We start from the raw sequence: 23,511 nt of genomic DNA, 5'->3' as shown, positions 1-23,511 counted from the left end.
GGGCACAGAATGGAATATATGGTTCATTGCAGAGAATACATAGTACTCTTAATGTCTAGTTAGGTGCATAGCTTGGACACTTTCGTTGTCATCAGCCTTTGAAATGCAGCTCATCCTAAAGTTAATTTCCAGAGAAGCTTAAATCCTCTAAGAAGCTCTGTGTTCCAGACTGGAACTTCCAGTAGCTCAGCTCTTGGAAAGTTATAACCTGCATCTTTTAGTAGCGGATGATTCAGGAAATCTTAATTAAAGTGAGACTCGTAATAACTGGAGTAGCAATAAGGAAGCTTCCTAAGAAATGCAATTCTAAAAGTGGACAACTCTTATAGTGGGGCAGTTCCCACAGTCTGCGGGGTTGAGCAAGCAGGAATAAGTGTGTTGTCAGATCTGTTCTTTGGCCTGAAAACTTCTGCTTTCAGCTTTGCAATGGCCAAGGAGAAAGGCAACATGCTACTGTGGCACATTATTCCCACACTCTGATTTTTTACAGAGTGGGCTTTACAATAATTGGAGTTGTTGTGGCTGATAGGAGAGATAATACCAAGAGTGATCTTTTGTTGAGGCAGAAAGTATGCTTTTATTTTCAGCTGAGACCCTGGCGTAGAATTTCCTTCAAAAGCAAACCAGAGTGAGGATAAAAGCATTGACGTAACAATGGGCTTAAAGCTAACCTTAAAAACTGTGGCATAGACTCCGAGAACTGGAAAGTCCTGGCCCTTGAGCACTCTGACTGTTTTTGCTTTATCAATGTATGTATTTTGTTTCGGCATCGAATTGTGCCAACTGTGTATACCGCCCTGAGTCGCCTGTGGGCTGAAATGGGCAGGATAGAAATAATGTAAATAAATAAATAAATGACTGGAGTTCAGCTGTGACCAGCAGTGCTGCAAGATTCAAAGAGGCACGAATGGAGGGCAAAAGGGAGAAATGTACCAAAAGGACGAAGGCGCATAAAGCCGGGACCACCGTTCACCTGGAAACCAATGTCCGCACTGAGGAAGAACATGTGGATCACGTACAGACCCACCGCCAAGACACTACACTTGGAAGACCATAATCCTCGGACAATGAGGGATTGCCTAAGTAACTTAAAAAATGCACCTGTTCCAACTTACAAACAAATTTAACTTAAGAAAAAAATTACAGAACATTTCTTTCTCATAACTTGAGGACTATCTGTAGTGTCTTGTTATTATTACTTAACTTTATAATAATATTGTTGTTGTTGTATTTATAGACCACCCTCTCTCCCCAAGGGGATGCAGTGCAGTTTACATACAAAAAGGCAAACATTCAACATTATAGTAAAAACAAATATAAACAAACAGCATACAAATAGCACCAATAAACTTATAACTAAAAAGAAATGGAATTAAAAATAAAAATAACAAAAGATACAAATAATTAAATAAAACATGATTACACTGATAAAACACTAGAGAATGAGGTTCTGCCTCCTACTGTTAAAGGCTCCTCCCTAAACTACAAACCGCAAAATTTTGCAGGAGGCAGAAACCGGATTCAAGGAGGATTCATTCTCTAATGTGATGAGATCCCCAGTTTCTGATAAATCCAACAATATATGAGGACCCTAGTTTGGGAATCACTTTTAAAGCAAAACATGTACTTGCTCTAAATAGGCAAGAAGGCAACATGTCACTTGTGACCTGTATGCATTACAAAAAGTTGGCTCCCCTCAACCATTCCTTACTCCCCACGAAGGACGCATGAATGAACTAGAGACAGAGTGATACAAGGAGATCACACACTCACCATAGAGCCGCCAATCCAAGCTCTCTGGCAGAATGAGACCCACAAACTGCTCCTCGGGGAAAGGCAGGCCATTGTTAGGTTTCGTGCTCTTGAGCTTTCCTCTCATCACCGCCAACTCATCGTGGGTGAGGTCAGCTAAGTGGTTCAGAGCCAGCTTGAAGGGGAGGTTGGCTCGGTTCTTTGAGTGGACAAATCTAGAACAAAAAAAGCCTATGTTTTTGGAACAGCTTGGGCAGCAAATATCTCCAGATGGTGTACTGTGTGATTTCCAGGTTGCATGGCCATGTTCTAGCAGGATTTTCTCCTGACATTTCACCTGCATCTGTTCCTGGCATCTTGAGAGGATCCTCTGAAGATGCCAGGCACAGATGCAGGCAAAATATCAGGAGAAAATGCTGCTAGAATACTGCCATACAGCCCAGGAACTACACAACACTCCAGTAATTCCAGCCATGAAAGCCTTTGAGAATACATCTCCAGATGGTGCTTCTCACTCAACTTTTCTACAGTTGGCTTTCTCTGTTGAAAGTAGAATGCAACCCGGGAAGGCGTATTTTGACTTTGATGTTTAACAGATCTGGAAGCAGGATGGGATCCTGTAAAGCTCTGTCAGGTCAAAGAGATGAGACCTTCCTTCTGTTCCAAGCCCCAACTTCCATTGGCAAACATCCCCTTCCAACTTTTGCTTCCTTGATGGAGACCAAGCTGAGGTTGCTGTGGAGAAGCATCTAGTGCCATTTGCTTCTTTGTCTTCCCAATCCGGATTCTTCACTGGCAAGAATCATAGAGTTGGATGAGAAAACATTGGCCATCTAGTCCAACCTCCTTCTGCCATGCAGGAAAACCACAACCAAAGTATCCCTGTTTATGATATGGCCAATGGGCTAAACAATAAAATGTACTTTACAATCAAAGTATTCCTAACAGATGGCCATCCGGTCTCTGTTCAAAAGCCTCCAAAGAATGAGTTTTCACTATGCTCCGAGGAAGAGATTACATTCTTACAGCTCTTTCAGTCAGGAAGTTCTTCCTAATGTTCAAGTGGGATCCCCTTTCCTGTAATTTGAACCCATTACTCATTTTGGGAAAAATAGAGGGAGTGCAACTTTATCTAAAATGTATGCAACCAATTCTTAATTTCAGTGAAAGCTAAGCCTTAAAATACTAGGAATAGGAAACCTTTGACTTCACCTTAAGATCTGGATTAAAGCTCCCACAGCCCCTTGAAACTGAAGCCCAAAATACCTGGAGAACCACAGATTGGAATTGGTTTTATAACACCAGAACTAAGTCCAGGCGAGGACATGTAATTTAAATAAATAACGATGAAAGACGTGTGCAGTCTTCATTCTTCCCAATGAACCATAACTAGATCCAAATATCCAGCTTTACAGAGGAAGAAGTGCAAGGAAACATACCTCATGTTATGGGTGAAAGTGTGCTTCCTGTGTTCCATTTCCTTCTCGTCATCATAAGACTTCCCAAACCGTTTTCTATAATGGTGAAATAGCTGGTGAGCCCGATCCTCCTGTCCTCCAATGAAATCAGCCATGGGGTTCGCCATGATGTGGTGCTCTGAAGAGTCCCCTGGTAATTCGTCACATAATTTTGTTTCTAAGGAGAGAATACAAGGGGGTGACTGGTAACAATAAGGTAACAATAATAATAACAATTTAATTTCCTATCCTCATGGTCTGAAGTGGGTCACAGCACAGTCAAAAACACACAAAAACTATAAAGAAAATCTACAAACACACATATTAAAGAGCTGGGCTTTAGCACAGTGGATTAAACGCCAGCTGCAGAAATTCTTGCCAATTGAAAGGTTGACAGTTCAAGCCTGGGTTGGGGTAAGCTCCCGACTGTCAGCCCAGCTTCTGCCCACCTAGCAGATCGAAAACAGCAATGTGAGTAAATATTTATTTATTTATCGTGTCATCCGCAACCAGAACATTGTATTAGATTTCTAACAGAACAAAACATACAAACAGATAAAAAAAACAACACAAATTTTGCAAACTTGGTAGCTGATTAAATGTCCTTTGACCAGTATCTGGCAACTTGGAGTGCCTCTGGTGTTGCCGCAAGGAGGTCCTCTATCGTGCATGTGGCAAGGCTCAGGTTGCATTGCAGCAGGTGGTCAGTGGTTTGCTCTTCTCCACACTCGCATGTCGTGGATTCAACTTTGTAGCCCCATTTGTGAAGGTTGGCTCTGCATCTCATGGTGCCAGAGCGCAGTCTGTTCAGCACCTTCCAAGTCGCCCAGTCTTCTGTGTGCCCAGGGGGGAGTCTCTCATCTGGTATCACCCACGGATTGTGGTGCTGGGTTTGAGCCTGCCACTTTTGGACTCTCGCTTGCTGAGGTGTTCCAGCGAGTGTCTCTGTAGATCTAAGAAAACTATTTCTTGATTTAAGTCGTTGACATGCTGGCTGATACCCAAACAAGGGATGAGCTGGAAATGTCTCTGCCTTGGCCCTTTCACTATTGGCTGCAACTTCCCGGCGGATGTCAGGTGGTGCAATACCGGCTAGACAGTGTAATTTCTCCAGTGGTGTAGGGCGCAGACATCCTGTGATAATGCAGCATGTCTCATTAAGAGGCACATCCACTGTTTTAGTGTGGTGAGATGTGTTCCACACTGGGCATGCGCACTCAGCAGCAGAGTAGCATAGCGCAAGGGCAGATGTCTTCACTGTATCTGGTTGTGATCCCCAGGTTGTGCCAGTCAGCTTTCGTATGATATCGTATGATATAGCACCCATTTTTTGTTTGATGTTCAGGCAGTGCTTCTTGTAGGTCAGAGAACGGTCCAGAGTGAAGATACCACTTTAAAGCAGGGAAGTAATAAAAGGTGCCTATAAGGACATGCCGGAGATTCGATTAGGAAATCGACTATGGACAACAAAAGTTCCTCGGCATGGAAGATGAAGTGACAGCACCTCTCATGGCCAGAGTTGAGCACAGCCTCCAGATGCCGGAGATGGGAAAAGCCTATACCTCTGATTATGTATTGTCTGTCCTTGTCAATTGTATAACGGCATTGAATGTTTGCTGTATATGTGTTCTGTAATCCGCCCTGGGTCTCCTCAGAGAGATAGAGCGGAATATAAATAAAGTATATATTATTATTATTATTATTATTAAAATGCAGTTCCATAAAAGATACATTGCAAAGCATTTCTATAAAATATGTATATATTTATGACATTTATATCTCACCCTTCTCACCTCGAAGGGGACTCAGAGCAGCTTACAAGTTATATGTACATACAATATATTATATCTTTAGCATAGCACAATATTAGTATTCTATATTACTATATTGTACTATACCTCTATACTGCAATATTATTAGTAATATTACATGTACTACAAAATATATAATTATTATATTATTATATTGTATTATTATTGGTATTATATTGCATTACCATATTATGATCAATATTCTATGTACATACAATATATTATAATTATTAGCACAGCACAATATTAGTACAATGAAATGTCAGTGGGGCACATTTTTTTACAGTTGATCTAGCAACTGCATTTTTCTCCTACGAGGCTGCCTGTGATGAGATCTTTTAGGGACAGCCCCAACACTGTGTCACAACTGTCACATGTTAGGAAAAAACAGGAAAAGGTCATCTTGGTTGCTACTCCAGGCTCTGATTGTTGATAGCCTACTAGGTAAGGCCATACAAACTTTTATGAGAAAATGGAGGCTCTTTCACCAACTTGAACCAGTTTCAGAAATATAAACATTTCTTGGGGCTCCACAAGAAACCTTTGTTTCAAAAAGGGCTCCGCAGCTGAAAAAGTTTGAGAACCCCTGTCCTAGAGAAGTTAGACTGCCATTCTTCCTAGTAGACAGGTGAAGGCCCTTATCTTGGCCCTTGGCTTTTGCCTATAAAGTCCTAAACAGTTCCAGCCAAGATTACCTGTCTGAACATATATCCCCCAATGAACCACCTTGGAGATGAGGATCGTCTGGGGAGGCCCTGCTCTCAGTCCCGCCTTCCTCACAAGCACAACTGGTGGGGACGAGGGACAGAGCCTTCTCAGTGGTGGCTCCTTGGCTATGGAACTCCCTCTCCAGCAACATTAGATCAGCCTCCTCCCTTCTAGTCTTCAAAAGGAAAGTAAAAACCTGGCTTTGGGAGAATAGTGCAGTGCAATAACAGATTTGTAACGTGTACAATGACTACAGAATGTCTTTGGACTACGATTATGGATGGCATGATTTATATTGAATATAATGTTTTAAAATGTTTTAAATGCTTAATATGTATTAATTTCAATTTAATTTTAAAGTTACTGGAATTGTACGAGGGATATTTTTTAAGTAAGGTCCGTTTTGTTGTAGACACTAATAGTTTGCGCACATACTGCAACGAGCGCGTGCGTCGTGTACCGGCATGCCTCGGGAACAACTGTGCTCAGTTTCCGCTCTGTAGCTAACCTGTACGGATCTGTTCTGTGCTTTAAAAATGTTTAAGACTATCAACTCACCCTCCGCATGTGAGGTTCGCTCAGTGATACGGTTTTTGTCAGCAAGGAACCTGCCTGCTTCAGAAATGTATCGACAGATTTGTGAAGTGTACGGTGATACTGTTATGAGTGAAAGCAAAGTGTGTAAGTGGGTACGACAATTCAAAGATGGCCGTGACAACGTCCATGATGAGGACCGCTCCAGTCGCCCTTCTTTGATTACAGACAATTAGGTGGCTTCAGTTGAAGTGAGCGAACCTCACATGCGGCTGGTGAGTTGATAGTCTTAAACATTTTCAAAGCACAGAACAGAACCGTACAGGTTAGCTACAGAGCGGAAACTGAGCACAGTTGTTCCCGAGGCATGCCGGTTCACGATGCATGCGCTCGTTGCGGTATGCGCGCAAACTACTAGTGTCTACAACAAAACGGACCTTACTTTAAAAATACCCCTCGTATATGTTTTAAGGCACTGAATAATTGCCTAAATGTAAGGCGTCTTGAGTCCCCTTCAGGGCAGACAAAGGCGGGGTATAAACAGGGTAAATAAATAAGTCTTTCCCCAAGACTTTGAGAGACATTTCACAATATGCTGTCCGGATCCCCAGTTTTCTGGCAAAGAAATTACCTCACAGACAGAGTGGGAAGGCTTTATTTCTAAAAGCATGTGGTACAAAACAAAATTCCAACTGACAGTTTCTTTCCCTCACACCTCCTATTCCTCACGTTGGCCCCTCTCCTTCATTGCTCCCATTTTCCATGGAAACCCTTTCCCTTCTTTCAAGTAGGCTAGGACAGGCTAAGGTATGATCTAATTTCCTGGTTCCACACAAAACCAGGGAAGGAGGTCAAGATGTATGCTCTAATATTTGTAATTTCTCTCTCTTGAGAGCCAGTGTAGTATGGAGTGGTCTGAGTTGGGGCTACAACCATGGAGCAAGGGTTGAGTGACTGAGTGACATTCTGTCAGCCGCAGAGGAAGAGAATGTCAACTCTGCTCTGAACAAACCTTACGGTTACATAATATAGAAATGACTTGTAAGAAGTTTACAAAAGATCCTGCTTTTAATCTGCTTTTAATATCATTTTTAACTTTGTAAGATGTGGATTTTTACTGCACCGTTTCATCTTTTGCAAGCGTGAAATTCCTAACTAGGAAGATGGGATTTAAATACTATTGCTATTACTACTAGTAGTATTGTTACTACAATTAGCAGTGGCTTCTGGGCAGGAAGGTTCTGTTCCCTCATGTTCTCTTAAACTTTGTTCTCTATGGAATTTAACGTTGGGCTAAATAGGTCTTTGGTTTAAGCTATGAGGGTTCTGGCCCAAAGATATAATACAAAATGTGTTACTCACCATTCTTTTTCAGGACAAAGACAGAAGCTGGGAAACTGTTGGAAAAGTCAGTGTAATCGATTTCATATTTGTCATAATGGGACCCCAGCAAAGTGTTGTAGCCTCTCATCTCATAGTGTACAGGTGACACGCCACAGCTCGTGTTGGTGACCCACATGGTGTAGATATTCTTCTTGTGGCCCCAATAGGAAATATTCTGCCAGACAGTACAGTACTGCCCTTTATAGTACTCTTCTCTTAGAGCCTAGAAAGGCAATACAAACAGTTGCAATGAAAACAGGAACAGGCTGGGTTGTTTTCCCAGGATCACATTCTATCCCATTCCCACAATAATGCTTAATTTCCAGAGACTTTAATATCACTCTGCCGTTGCATCTGAGGAAATGGACTGAAACCCACTGAAAGCATATGATTAAAAAAACAACTATTAAAGACACTGATAAATTCCTTTCCCCTCTGCTTCCCCCCTTTCCCCATTAAATACCATTTAAGAAGGATTTTTTGTATCTTGTCAGAAATGAGTTGAGAATACAGGTATAATGTATAAAAAACCCACAAAATTAAAAACTTGGCATTATACTAAATGCCCTTTGACCAGAAGCTGGCCACTTGGAGTGCCTCTGGTGTCACTGTGAGAAGGTCCCTCTTTGTGCATGTGGTGGTGATGTCGAGCACCCCCCCCCCCAAAGTAAGGGATAGTGACTTGTAGTTCTGCAAAGGGCAAGGGCACCAGACTACACAACAAGGGTTAAGTCTTGACCACATTGTCAAGGCACTGACAGCAACAAGGACCCCACGAGGCTTTTGGGAAATGGCTGGATCTTGGGACTTCTGCCCTTTGTGAGAGTTGTAGTTTCCCAAGGACCAAAAGCATGAATCAGTTGCAGCACAGCTGGGGTTTCATCTGCCCGCCTTCCCAATGATCATGGACTCTCTGCCTGCATGTCTTGGACTTCAGTACATACTATCTCCCTCATGAACTTTCCTCAACGACCTTTTAAAACATTGGACTTCAGGCTTCTTCATAAAGATTAATTCTCTTGTTGAATATACTTGGGATGTGGGACAAAGATGGGGTTTTGTTGCTATGAAATGCTTATGATTTGAATGTATGTATCTTGCTATGAAACATTGCTTGTCCTCCTGTCTTACCCCCTGACTTTTGCCCTAAAAAATGTGACCCAGGACTGTTGAAATGCCTGAGGCAGGACCACCGCCTCCCTCGAAACTTATTTGATTATTTCACCTCTCCATGGACAATAGCAAGCTGAAACTTCCTCTTGTTTGCTTTGTCTGGTAGGCAAGGAAGTTTATCTGGACACTTTGATTGAATCACAAAGGGTAGGGTTGATCCCCCCCGAGGTCCCCTGCCCCGATCCTGTTTGTTCCCTTCTCAAAATCCACCAGAAGACACACCTTATCAGATCTAAGGCAGGAAAACCTTTCTTAATGAAATCAACCTTTGCTGGACAAAACAATGCCCCTCTTCCGTCCTGCCTCGCTCTCCCTGATTTGCTAAGGAGCCAAAGAGGGAGGGAGTTTTGAAACTTTCAAACCTGTATTTTCTCTATAAAAATGCCAGTAAATTTTGTATTGCTATGCTTGTAGTGGAACTATTCCTACAATGCATCCGATCTCAGCTGAATGGCAAATAAAGAAACCTCGGTGCCACTTCTTCGCCTTGGCAAGAGTCTCACTTCAATTATTAATATCAATAAAAATGGCTGGAATCAGGCTTCCCTGAAGGCTTGCCAAGGTAGCGTTCCCTCTTTGGTGGGAACTAAGGGTCATCTCTCCTTGGAGTTGACCCCCCTAAAGTCTGAGTTGGCTTCAGTGGGGCTCAGACTGCATTGTAGTAAGTGGTCTATGGTTTGCTCTCCTCCGCACTCAACTGTCGTGGGCTCCACTTTGTTGCCCCATTTCTTAAGATTGGCTCTGCATCTTGTGGTGCCAGAGCGCAGCCTGTTCAGCGCCTTCCTTCCAAATTGCCCAGTCTTCTGTGTGCCCAGGAAGGAGTTTCTCATCCGGTCTCAGCCACTGGTTGAGGTTCCAGATTTTACCCTGCCACTTTTAGACTCTCACTTACTGAGGTGTTCCTGTGAGTATCTCTGTAGATCTTAGGAAGCTATATCTTGATTTAAGAAATTGGCATGCTGGTTGATATCCGAACAGAGCCATGTATAAATATGTGAGAGGAAGTCACAGGGAGGAGGGAGCAAGATTGTTTTCTGCTTCCTTGGAGACTAGGATGTGGAAAAATGGCTTCAAACTACAAGAGAGGAGATTCCATCTGAACATGAGGAAGAACTTCCTGACTGTGAGAGCCGTTCAGCAGTGGAACTCTCTGCCCCAGAGTGTGGTGGAGGCTCCTTCTTTGGAAGCTTTTAAACAGAGGCTGGATGGCCATCTGTCAGGGGTGATTTTAATGCAATATTCCTGCTTCTTGGCAGGGGGTTGGACTGGATGGCCCATGAGGTCTCTTCCAACTCTTTGATTCTATGATTCTATGAGAGGATGGCCCGGAGATGTTAATGCTTTGATACTTTCATTACAGGCTGCTACTTCATGGCAGATATCAGGTAGTGCAATACAGGCTAAACACTATAATTCCTTCAGTGGCGTAGGGCATGGACATCCTGCGATAATGTAGCATGTCTCATTAAGAGCCACATCCACTGTTTTAACATGATGAGATGTATTCCACACTAGGCATGCATACTTAGCAGCAGAGTAGCAAAACGCAAGGGCAGATGTCTTCACTGTATCTGGTTGTGATCCCCAGGTTGTGCTAGTCAGCTTTTGCATGATATTTTTTTCTAGCACCCACTTTTTGCTTGATAGTCAAGCAGTGCTTCTTGTAAGTCAGAGCATGGTCCAGACTGACTTCCAGGTATTTGGATGTGCTGCAATGCTCCAGTGGGATTCCTTCCCAGGTAATCCTCAGACCTCGAGATGCTTGTCTGTTCTTAAGGTGGAAAGCACACATCTGCATTTTAGATGGATTAGGAATCAGCTGGTTTTCCCAGTAATAGGCAGTAAGAGTACCTAAAGCTTTGGAGAGCTTCTGTTCAACCATTTCAAGCCTCCCTGCTTGAGCAGTGATGGCACAATCATCAGCATAGATGATGATCAAAAAGGCCATATCCAAGGGAGGACAACAACAAGTAAGCCTTTCAAATATCTGAAGGGCTGTCGTGAGAAAACAAAAAGATGTGTTTTTTGTTACTCCAGAGAGTAGCACGCAAATAAATAGGTCCACATTACAAAAAAGGAGATTATGAATCAACATTATGAAGACTCTTCTGATGGTAAATGCCATTTGAGTGCAGAATGTGATGAGTTTTTCTTTGTTTATTAAAATAAGTTGAATGGCCATCTGTCAGGATTAAGTGTGGATTCCTGCATTGGCAGCACTAAATAATCCTAGGGGCACTTTTTTGTTTGATATGTATCAGTCTGCACAGGAATTTTTCATTGTTATCAAGGCAAAGCATCTGGGTGCAGCCTGTTTTGCATTCTTGGCACAGGCAAGCTTCTCAGAACTGGTTGAATTGGGAAGCAAGGAAGGATCCAGTGAACCAGGACTGTGAAAAGAGCAGTCCCCAAAACTGATGTGTCCAATCTCTATCTCTAAGGCTGTTGCATGAAAGAATATATGCTGCATTGCAATATATCGTTTCTTCTGCAGTAAGGGTAACCATTATCCCTACTGCCCTCAAGGTTTTTGAGGCTAGGATGAAGAGAAAGATGTTGGTAGCACAAGCTTTAATAGACTAAGGACAGTTCCAGACAACCCTTTATCCCAAAAACATCTGCGTTAAAAAACACACGGATGTTTGTGGGGGGCTGTCCGCACCCACACCAGAAAGTGCATGCTTTCTGGCGTTGTTGTCCAGACATTCTCTCAGGACTAGCCCGAGAGAATGTCTGGAGGCCTTAGTCCCCTCTTCCCAAGCCCCCAGACCCCTTAGAAAAGTAGTAAAAACGTACCTATCACCCATTAGAAGCCTCGGCAAGCTCTCCTGGCATGTAGAAATAACGCGCCAGGAGTGCAGGGGGGTGGTGTGTTTTTCCTCCCTCCTACCCCACCTCCAAGCTCTCCTGATGTGTCATTTCTACACACCAGGAGAGCTTGCAGAGGCTTCTAATGGATGATAGGTAAGTTTTTACTACTTTTCTAAGGGGTCTGGGGGCTTGGGGGAAATTGGGTGGATGGGTTGTTGTAGGTTTTTATGGGCTATATGGCCATGTTCTAGAGGCATTTTCTCCTGGCGTTTCACCTGCATCTATGGCAAGGATCCTCAGAGGTAGTGAGGTTTGTTGGAAGTAGGAAAATGGGTTTATATATCTGTGGAATGACCAGGGTGGGACAAAGGACCTTTGTCTGCTGGAGCTAGGTGTGAATGTTTCAACTGACCACCTTGATTAGCATTTAATGTCTTGGAAGTGCCTGGGGGGAATCTTTTGTTGAGAGTGATTTGATGTGCCTGATTGTTTACTCTCTGTTGTTTTGCTGTTGTAATTTTTGAGTTTTTTAATACTGGTAGCCAGATTTTGTTCATTTTCATGGCACTTCCAAGCCATTAAATGCTAATCAAGGTGGTCAGTTGAAACATTCACACCTAGCTGCAGCAGACAAAAGTCCTTTGTCCCACCCTGGTCATTCCACAGATATATAAACCCATTTTCCTACTTCCAACAGACCTCACTACCTCTGAGGATGCTTGCCATAGATGCAGGCGAAACATCAGGAGAAAATGCCTCTAGAACATGGACATATAGCCCGGAAAAACCTACAACAACCCAGTGATTCCGGCCATGAAAGCCTTCGACAATACAATTGGGTGGATATTTCCAGAAATTGTGGGAATGGTGTCTGGACTGCGGAATACTGGAAATACTGGATTTATCCTGCACCTTCCAAGAAAGCCAAGAATAAATCCACCAACAAATTAATTCGGCACAAACGAGGGTTTTCCTGGTTTGTACCCAATTAATGCAGGACTGAACGTCGTCTGGACAGACCCCTTTTTATTGTGGAAGTTTCCGCATTAAAGGGGCTGTCCGGATGGGCCCTGTCTACTTCTTCAAATGCAGGCTTGGTCTATGAAAGCTTATGCTACCAACTTCTTTCTCTCAGTCTCAAAAGTTCTACAAGATACTGATATTCCAGACTAATATGATAAGGATGGTGATACTGAAGAGGTGGTAAGGAGGAGTAATATTGTGTGTCACTCCAGAGAGAGATGGAGAGAGATATAGGAATGGGTAGTCCTACTCCACCAAGTGTCAGATTAGATACTATGTTCAGGAAAGATTGCCAGACGTTTCCCAACTTTTCCTCAATGGTGAGCAACACAAAGATGCTGCAAACAGTGTAGACTCAAGGGCACTTGGCACTTTTTCCATCAGGTTATTTCCTTCTTCTTGAAAATTGCCCCATCTCCAGGTGCATTTGCGATAAATGGTTTTAATGTTTATGTATGTGTAGATGAATTCTTGTCCCGGCATTGAATATTTGCCATATATATGCTGTGCTCCGCCCTGAGTCCTCTTCGGGGTGAGAAGGGCGGAATATAAAATGTCTTAAATAAATAAATAATAAATAAATAGATCAAATTAAAAGAAAACCTAAGAACATTTTCCTACATTTGGCTCCAGTAAAGGTAAAGGTTTCCCCTGACATGAAGTCTAGTCATGTCCGACTCTGGGGTGTGGTGCTCATCTCCATTTCTAAGCCGAAGAGCCAGCATTGTCCATAGATGCCTCCAAGGTCATGTGGCCTGCATGACTGCATGGAGCGCTGTTACCTTCCTGCAGGAATGGCACCTATTGATCTATTCACATTTGCATGTTTTTGAACTGCTAGGTTGGCAGAAGCTGGGGCTAACTGGGAGCAAATTTGAACCGTCAATCTTCCGGCCAGCAAGTTCTGCAGTTTAGAGGTTTAACCTACCGTGGACCCTGTAGAGGCCCATAACCAGTTATATAATTTCTGTGTCTGTTGTGCTATCCATCTTTTTAACCCTGTAACCAGTAACTTGGGCTGAGAAACAGCCTTTCTCCATAGGCCCACAGAATCTGGAGAAGGTGTCTCATATCCAAGTTAAAAACCAACCCCTTGGCACATCTTTGTCCTTCTCCTTGGTAACTTACCTGGAAGTGTTTCATGTTAGGAAAGACTTCCTGGGGTTGCACACGGCTGTCTTTGGTACCATTCAGCTGGAAGCACTTTTCCGCATTCACCACAGTCTCTGTAGTCGCTGGTGTTATTTTGAACATGGTGCCATATGGTTCCACACATCCAAGCTGCAGTGTTATCACCTGGCCTGAAGAGTGGCAAGAAGTGGGAAAATATGATAAAGCTTTGCATGCAGAAGGTTAGCTGGGTAAATTCCCTGGTACTTTTAGTCGAAAGCAGACATGGGCAAACTTCAGTCCTCCAGGAATTGTGGGAGTTGAAGTCCACAACACCTGGAGAGCCGAAGTTTGTCCATGCCTGGTCTAAAGGATCTGTTGGCATCTGATGGAGACACAACTCTTCTAATGAGTGAGTATTACTTCTTAGTAATCCTCACAATTGGCCATGTTGCTAGGGATGCTCAGACTTGCAACCTATAACATTAAAAGGCAGCAGATCACAGGAGCTGTCTTCATAGACCTGTCAGCGGCTTATGATACTGTAAACCACCGCCTCCTCCTGAGAAAAATGTATAATATCACAAAGGACTACCACCTCACCCGCCTCATAGGAAGCCTGCTACAAAACAGGAGCTTTTTTGTTGAGTTCCAGGGCCAGAGAAGCAGATGGCGGAAACAGAGGAACAGCCTGCCTCAGGGGAGCGTGCTTGCTCCATCCCTGGACTGTGCTCTGACCTACAAGAAGCACTGCCTGAATAGCAAGCAAAAAGTGGGTGCTAGAAATAATATCATACGAAAGCTGACTGGCACAACCTGGGGATCACAACCAGACACAGTGAAGACATCTGCCCTTGTGCTATGCTACTCTGCTGCTGAGTACGCATGCCCAGTGTGGAACACATCTCACCACGCTAAAACAGTGGATGTGGCTCTTAATGAGATATGCCGCATTATCACGGGGTGTCTGCGCCCTACACCGCTGGAGAAATTACACTGTTTAGCCAGTATTGCACCACCTGACATCCGCCGGGAAGTAGCAGCCAATAGTGAAAGGACCAAGGCAGTGACATCTCCAGCTCATCCCTTGTTTGGGTATCAGCCAGCACGTCAACGACTTAAATCAAGAAATAGTTTTCTAAGATCTACAGAGACACTCGCTGGAACACCCCGGCAAGCGAGAGTCCAAAAGTGGCAGGCTCAAACCAGAACCTCAACCAATGGCTGATACCAAATGAGAGACTCCCCCTTGGGCACACAGAAAACTGGGCGACTTGGAAGGCGCTGAAGAGACTGTGCTCTGGCACCACAAGATGCAGAGCCAATCTTAAGAAATGGGTCTATAAAGTGGAATCCACGACGTGCGAGTGTGGAGAAGAGCAAACCACTGACCACCTGCTGCAATGCAACCTGAGCCCTGCCACATGCACGATGGAGAACCTCCTTGTGGCAACACCAGAGGCACTCCAAGTGGCCAGATACTGGTCAAAGGATATTTAATCAACTACCAAGCTTGCAAATTTTGTGTTTTGTCTGTTTGTTTGTTTTGTTCTGTTAGAAATGTAATACAATTGTCTGGGTGCCCCTGACACGATAAATAAATAAACCACCACGATCCATGAGGAAGACCTAAAGATGTATCCCGTGTTCGTATTTCATTAACTATCATGGAAACAAAGTCTATCTACATGCTAATGGTTATTTCCCCCATTTATCTGTCATCTAGCTTTATATGAGTTAGAATATAAATGAATTTAAACATCTAGATTAAGATCAAATGTAAATGTTTGCAGATTGCAACACTTCAGATTTGAGGTACTGAAGGCAATGAAAGATGCTTCAGTTAAGTAAATACATAAAAGCAAACATGCTGTTCAAAGAAAAGCTGTCGTTAATCGTATTAAGGATTCCGAATGAAGCAAGCAACAGTATTTTAAAAAGCAAATGAAATCTTGCCTTTGGTTGCAGCCTCACCAATTATATTTGGCCTCTGCTCATTAATTCATCAACTAAAAGTTATTAAATTAAATTTTTAGACTTGGAAGTCCCATTCTCCTACAGGTGTATGGAAAAGTTCATCTGCAGGATAAAAATACGGTTTTAGAGACGACAGAGTTCCAATTGAAGACATTTTTTTGCCTGAGATATTCCCCATTCCAAAGGTGGTGAGAGTTTGTCACCTTTGGAAGGCCAGAAATGGTTTCTTACTATTCTAATTGTATTATCAGTGCGTGAGAAATAGAGAGAGCTGCATCTGTACAAAATTTGTCTACCAGTATTAAAAAACTCTAAAATTACAACAGCAAAACAGCAGAGAGGAAACAACCAGGCACATCTTAACACCTCGCAACAAAAGATTTTCCCAGGCTCAGCCAGGCCTTCAAATGCTAATGAAGGTGGTCAGTTGAAACATTCACACCTAGCTCCAGCAGAAAAGAGCTCTTTGCCCCACCCCAGCCATTCCACAGATATATAAACCCATTGTCCTAATTCCAACAGACCTCACTACCTCTGAGGATGCTTGCCATAGATGCAGGCGAAACGTCAGGAGAAATGCCTCTAGAACATGGCCCTATAGCCCGAAAAAACCCACAAGAACCTTGCATCTGTATTGTTATGCTTCATATCCCAAAATAATTTGGGCAACTTCATTGCCGCATTACTACAAAGAAGGGTGCCATTTGTTGCTCTGATTCAGGAAGCAAGGTTTGGTCTACACCGCCAGATAAAAACCAGTTTATCTGCTTTGGATTGGATTATATGACAATGTAGACTCATGTAATCCAGTTCAAAGCAGATCATGTGGATTATCTGCTTTGATAATCTGGATTAGAACATGGCGGTGTAGATCCAGCCCTAGTTCTAACCCTTGTTGCATGTTATCTTGATAAATGAGGCAGAAGATTACACCATCCCATCTTTACAAAGGGAGGGAAAGGATTAAAAATGAATGTGTGCACCACATTTCTAATTAAAATTGCATGTGTTGTGTTTGACCCAGGTTCTTCAAGCTTCTGGGAGCTGAAATCTTATATTTCAGGAGCACAAAAGGTTACAAATCACTGCCTGAGCCCCCACTGTATTTGCCTACACCTCAATTGCTTCTTTTATGGACTGGTCTCTTACCATTGTAGTACTCAATGCGACTCTTGTTTCCAGTAAGGTTGTACCAGGCTTCAAAAGGCTCTTCAATTTCAGCATATGGGAGGTTGATGATTCCTAGAGAACATAATGGAAGTTACTAGGCTAGCAAATGACCCATTCATTGTCTCTGTATTGTTAACATATAGGAACACAAAGGTGAGACTAAATGTGTTTCCCTCAGAGTTACTAAGAGGCAGACTGCTTGGAATTCCTTACTCCCAAAGACTATGCTTGTTGTAGTTCAGCGTGTTGACGGAGTTGCTACTCCGTCAACACGCTGAGTGGAAAGGTCTACTCAGGAGCCGGAGGGAGAACAGCAGCGTCAGCACATTAGGGAAATCATTATGGCTCCGAGTGATACTGATACGTTTCCAGGCTTCTCAGATTACGAGATGGGGGATGGGGAAGTGAGCAGAGGTGTGAAGAGGGCTGCTCGCGAGCCGGAGTCTGAGGGGGAATTACAAAGGAAACATATTCGGGAAATACTTAGTGCACCAACTGACGAGGAAGACTTCCTGGGATTTGAGAGGAGTTCTGGGTGTGGGAGTGATATGGAGGAGGAGGAATTGGATTGGACCCATGTGCAGCAAATAAGGGACATCTGTAACCAGCCCACCTCTAGCGAGGAGTTTGAGGGGTTCACTGGGGACTGGCAGCCAGGTGACTTTTGGCAGAATCTGAACCCTGACAGTAATTGGCAGAGGTGGAGGGATGGGCACTCAGCTGCAGGTTTGGGAGCAGCTGATAGTGATGACGAGAGGGTGGGGAGCTCATCAAGCAATGAGGAAGATCTTTGAGATAAACGAGGGTTCTGTTTGCACATCTAGTCGCAGAAGGCAAAGTGTCTTTATAGGACATAATTCTTTGTGCTGCCAACTTTCAACCTTGGGTCCTGGGCTACAGCTTCGTGTGTTCCTGAACCTCTGTTTCTTCAGTGATTCCAGCATTCCAGCCTTGCTTTCCAACGGATTGACCACGGACTGGTTTGACTACGCTCTTGGCTTTTCTGGACTTTGAACTTTAATATCTTTGTGACTGAAACATTTCTTAGTTTTGAAATTACGTTTTTCCTGCTTCTGTGACTGTGTTTTTGTGCCATTTTGATTTTCAAACAGTTTGCTTCACCTTTTGTTTATACCGGATTATAAGGCAGCGCTATAATCCGGAGTATATTTTTGTTTCTTGTAACGATTTCTTTTTGATGCCAAATCACTCCTAAGACCTTCAGCACTGAAGTTAAGTGCATTTTGGTCCTTTTGTTTGCAATAAAGCTGTGTTTGAACCTTTATTTTGTGTCTGGCATTGTTTAAAGGCTTCTGGGTCTTGACAATACTCCTGTGAAGGAAATGAAGTGGAAACAGTAGAACACATTTTATTGAAGTGCCACTCTTACACAGTGCAACGTAGCCAACTTCAAAATATCAAAATTTGTTCCATGTGACCAGCCATCCCCTCAGAGGCGGTCCTAGGTAATTTTCAACGGTAAGCAAACAGCATTTTGCCCCCCCCCCCCCAACCAATTACTGATATATATTTTCTGTTTGTCGTGGGAGTTCCGTGTGCCATATTTGGTTCAATTCCATCATTGGTGGAGTTCGGAATGCTCTTTGATTGTAGGTGAACTATACATCCCAGTAACTACAACTCGCATATGTCAAGGTCTATTTTCCCCCAAGAGTGCCTCAAGAGCACCCCTAGGCAAAATCAACTATACTGCAAATGCTTACTTTGCGTAATGGGTTGAGCCGCCCCTGCATCCCTTGCATGGGATTGTTAGATATCTTTTAGAAGACAAGTGCCACAGGGTGACCTTCACAGTGGCAAAATTCCTCACAGTGGCAGACTTTATGATCTTTGGAAAGGGATGACCTTGTTAGAAGTCACAACTTATTGGAAAATGATTCCATAACCTCTTGGTAAAAAGCATGACCTGTTAGAATCATAACCTTTTGGGGGAAATGGCATCCACCAGCATTCATGCAAGGAAACTATGTTTCTCAGCCGTTAAACTGATGTCCCTAGATATGTATCTGAACTGCTAGGAACAAAGTCATGCCAATGAACAAACACATTATATATTCTGTAGTTTCAGAGGTGCTCTTTTCAGTTGCCCAAAAACATCCACTCTCTCCAAAATGTATTTGCCTTTTAATCATGCTCTCAAGAGATAAACATAAACAGACTTCTTTAAAAGTAACATAGTTAGTTTACTCACAAACTTAATATATTCAGCATACAAGTACTTTGCTTATCAGTCCACTTACAAGTAGATTTGAAGTAGTTTCTCTGTATAGGCAACACAGGGAATCTTTCTCATAATCAGCAGTCAATACTCTAAAGCATCTCTCTGTTCTGAGAGTCTAATGGAGTCTCTGTCTAGTCTGAAAGTCCAATGGAGTCTCTAACCAGGGCCGGCCCTAGGTAATTTTCAAGTGTAAGCAAACAGTATTTTGCCCCCCCCCCCCCCAAACCAATCACTGAAAAATAAAAAGTACTCTGGCAGCCATCTTATGGAGCCTCAGTGAGTTCTTTTCCTTTTTTTACTGTGTTTAGAGGGGCTTCTGGGGAGGGGGTTAAGTGTCCTGGTGTTCTACTGGGAAGTCCCAGTAGAACATCTGGACACGTACTCCAGAAAGCACACGCTTTCTGGGGTGAATGTAGATGGACCCCCAGGAACATCTGCGTTTTTTAAACACAGAGGCTCCTGGGATAACGGCCTGCCTGGAAAGACCCTTAGTTGTTAGGTGCTTCAAGTCCTTTCCGATTTAGGTTGACCCTAAGGCAGGGGCGGCTCAACCCATTACGCAAATAAGCATTTGCAGTATAGTTGATTTTGCCCAGGGGCGCTCTTGAGGTGCTCTTGGGGGAAAATAGACCTTCACATATGTGAGTTGTACTTACTGAGATGTATAGTTCACCTACAATCAAAGAGCATTCTGAACTCCACCAATGATGGAATTGAACCAAATATGGCACACAGAACTCCCACGACGAACAGAAAATATATATCAGTGATTGGTTGGGGGGGGGGGGGGGGGGGCAAAATACTGTTTGCTTACCGTTGAAAATTACCTAGGACCGCCTCTGCCCTAAGGTGAGCCTGGAACCGGCTTACCTGAAGCTGAGTAACTTGCCCAAGGTTGCCCACCTAGTGAGTTTCAATGGCTGATCGAGGAATTGAACCCTGTCCTCAAGAATCATCACCCAAAGGTAAACCACCATGCCATGCTTGGTCTGATTTGGCTGTATGTGCCAAACTAGAAATCCAATAAATCAAACCCACTGTGAAGTCCAGAACTTCAAAACATTACTTTTTTTTTGGGAGGGGGGACGGACACTACAGCTCCCAGAAACACAGTTAACCTGTCCACTGGCCGTGCCAACAGGGGTGTGCAGGTACAGCTGTACCAGGAGCTCCATTTTTTTTTGCTTTGTATTGAATGTTTGTTGTAGTCCTAAGTTTCAGGGACTCTGCAGACAGGTGGCTTCTTTTGACTGCAATCATAGGGCAAGCCACCTGTCAATTATCGTTAGGTTCTCTGGTCCCGCCCCTTTTTGGGTTTTGGAGGGAATAGGAGCCATTTTGGGCCAGTCCACACAGAGAAGCCTTTCATGCAAGACATAAAATCAAGAGCTCCTGTAGAAAGCTTCGTCTTCTACAGCTTGGTCGGGGAGAAAAGGCTCTACGGCTTGGCCGGGAGATATACAGCCTTACAACTCCTTTGCTGAGGGAATCTGGTCTCACAGCACTTTAGCCAGCCATCACTGAAACCTGAACTCCTTCTTTTTTCCTTGGAGGTCTACAAAGCTCTGCTTGGTAAGGGTCACTCGCGGAAGTCAGAAGCAGTTGGTACCGGGTGTAGGGGCTCCACGCCAACAGAGGCAAAGACAAATTGCCCAGATTAGAAGTTAAGGATTTCCCCATTCGTTAAATACAGTTCATGAAGATAGTGCCTGTTCCCAGTGGACAAGATTGAGAGAGCCAATAGACTATTAAGAAAGCCTTGTTTGTTTTCAATAATAAAGAACTTTGTTGAACCTTTAAGCAATCTAAAGACTCTGTTTTAAGGAAATCCAAAGGTCTTTAATCCTGAGGCAGCCCCGGCGTCCCGTTGGGCACGCAGAATTTATGTCCTGTCTACAGTCTTATGTATAGGCCCAGCGTGCGACAGCACAAGGGGAATTTTGGGAACTGTAATTGATAAGGTTAATATTTCCAAACTCTGAAGCCATGTCAGAAATAGGTCATAGCTGAGTCACATTTTTGAAACGAGTAGGTGGTAACACAAGAGAACGGCAGAGGCCCCGGCCAACATTCCTATCACTCCACACCCGTGTTTTTCAGATCTGGAAGGGTTGCTACAGAATGAGCCATCTGCATGAAAGTTTTGTCAGGGGAAAGATTTCCAGCACATTGTGAGAGATTCAAGGTGCAATGCCTCTGCTATAATTTTAGTGCAGAATCAAAGGAGAGGCAAAGAAATCAAGGCAGACGTTTGCTTAGCTTGGATTTTTAAATTTTTTTGGAGGTGACAACACAAGGCAATGTTACTGCCAAACTGAATTCATAGAAATGCAAGAGTTTCATCTTGTGGAACCAGAGCTGCTTATGACTTCTTGTTACCTCATTTGTAAGGACTACTCACAATCATATAATCACAGAATGGTAGAACTGGAAGAGGCCACAAGGGCCATCCAGTCCAACCCGCTGCTATCAATCAAAGCATCCCTGACAGATGTCCATTCAGCCTTCGCTCAAAAACCTTCACAGAAGGAGACTCCACCACTTTCTGAGGCAGTATATTCCACTACCAAATAGCTATAGTCAGGAGATTTTTCCTAATGTTCAGCAGTGGAATAGGCTGCCTTGAAGGGTGATGGAGTTTAATAATAATAATAATAATAATAATAATAATAATAATACTTTATTTGTATCCCGCTACCATCTCTCCAAGGGACTCGGTGCGGCTTACATGAGGCTGAGCCCGCAACACAGCAATAACAAAGCAAAAACAACAATAGTACAAGCAGTAAATAAAACTCATAACAGCAAATAAACAATAAACATTAACAATAGCATGCTGACATTTAAAAACTTATGGCTGGGCCAAATGTAATAACTAAAAATTTAAAATATGCTGGACATGGCAGGTCAAATATGATTAGGGTGAATTTCCGGGAAGTGATGGGCGTGCAAAAACAATCCTAGTCATTAATAAAGTGCATTTAAGGACAGATTGCTGGGAGTTTCTTATTCTGGGAAGGTACATTGGAATAACCACGTTTTCAGACTCCCCCTAAAGACTGCCAAAGTTGGGGCATGCCTAATGTCCTTAGGGAGTGAATTCCAGAGATGAGGGGCCACCACCGAGAAGGCCCTCTCCCTCGTCCCCACCAGTCGCACCTGTGACAGAGGTGGGAGCGCAAGCAGGGCCTCTCCAGATGATTGGAGAGATTGTGTGGGTTCGTACACACAGTTTCCTTCTCTGAAGATTTTTTAAGCAGAGGTTGGATGGATGGCTGTCTGTCAGGAATGCCTTGATTGTGTTTTCTTACATGTCATGGATTTAGACTGGATGGCCCTTGTTGTTTCTTCCAACTCTGATTCTGTGATTCTATGCCAGAAACCATTAAATCAGTGTTTCTCAACCTGGGGGTCGGGACCCCTGAGGGGGTCACGAGAGGGTGTCAAAGGGGTCGCCAAAGACCATCAGAAAACATAGTATTTTCTGTTGGTCATTGGGATTCTGTGTGGGAAGTTTGACCCAATTCTATTGTTGGTCGAGTTCAGAATGCTCTTTGATTGTAGGTGAACTATAAATCCCAACAACTACAACTCCCAAATGTTAAGGTCTATTTCCCCCCAGACTCCACTAGTGTTCACATTTGGGCATATTGAGTATTCGTGCCAAGTTTGGTCCAGATCCATCATTGCATGAATCCACAGCACTCCTCTAGATATAGGTGAACTACAACTCCCAAACTCAAGGTCAATGCCCACAAAATCCTTCCAGTGTTTTCTATTGGTCATGGAAGTTCTGTGTGCCAAGTTCGGTTTAAATCCATCGCTGGTGGAATTCAGAATGATCTTTGATTGTAGGTGAACTATAAATCCCAACAACTACAACTCCCAAATGTCAAGGTCTATTTTCCCCAGATTCCACCAGTGTTCACATTTGGGCATATTGAGTATTCGTGCCAAGTTTGGTCCAGATCCATCATTCCATGAATCCACAGCACTCCTCTGGATATAGATGAACTACAACTCCCAAACTCAAGGTCAATGCCCACAAAACCCTTCCAGTGTTTTCTATTGGTCATGGGAGCTCTGTGTGCCAAGTTCGGTTTAAATCCATCGCTGGTGGAGTTCAGAATGCTCTTTGATTATAGGTGAACTATAAATCCCAGCAATTACAACTCCCAAATTACAAAATCAATCCTCCCCACAACCCCACTAGCATTCGCATTTGGGCATATTGGGTATTTGTGCTCAATTTAGTCCAGTGAATGAAAATACATCCTGCATATCAGATATTTACATTACAATTGATAACAGTAGTAAAATGACAGGTATCAAGTAGCAACGAAAACAATATTATGGTTGG

General features: G+C 43.3%; 1 protein-coding gene across 1 annotated transcript in view; it reads right to left on the bottom strand.

Moving 5' to 3' along the window:
* LOC132780587 (digestive cysteine proteinase 2-like) overlaps positions 1-23,511 on the bottom strand; it is a 54,371-nt gene that overhangs the window by 8,674 nt on the left and 22,186 nt on the right. The window contains exons 3-7 of the mRNA XM_060784314.2: positions 16,889-16,981; positions 13,781-13,953; positions 7,625-7,868; positions 3,192-3,387; positions 1,774-1,967 (exon numbers count right to left, since the gene is read on the bottom strand). Of these exons, the coding sequence (XP_060640297.2) occupies positions 1,774-1,967; positions 3,192-3,387; positions 7,625-7,868; positions 13,781-13,953; positions 16,889-16,981 (900 nt within the window). The remainder of the gene's footprint in view (positions 1-1,773; positions 1,968-3,191; positions 3,388-7,624; positions 7,869-13,780; positions 13,954-16,888; positions 16,982-23,511) is intronic.

The sequence above is a fragment of the Anolis sagrei genome, chromosome X, assembly GCF_037176765.1.
Source record: "Anolis sagrei isolate rAnoSag1 chromosome X, rAnoSag1.mat, whole genome shotgun sequence".
Taxonomy (NCBI): domain Eukaryota; kingdom Metazoa; phylum Chordata; class Lepidosauria; order Squamata; family Dactyloidae; genus Anolis; species Anolis sagrei.
Note: the sequence above shows the minus strand (reverse complement) of the source record. Positions and strands in the feature narration are given on the sequence as shown.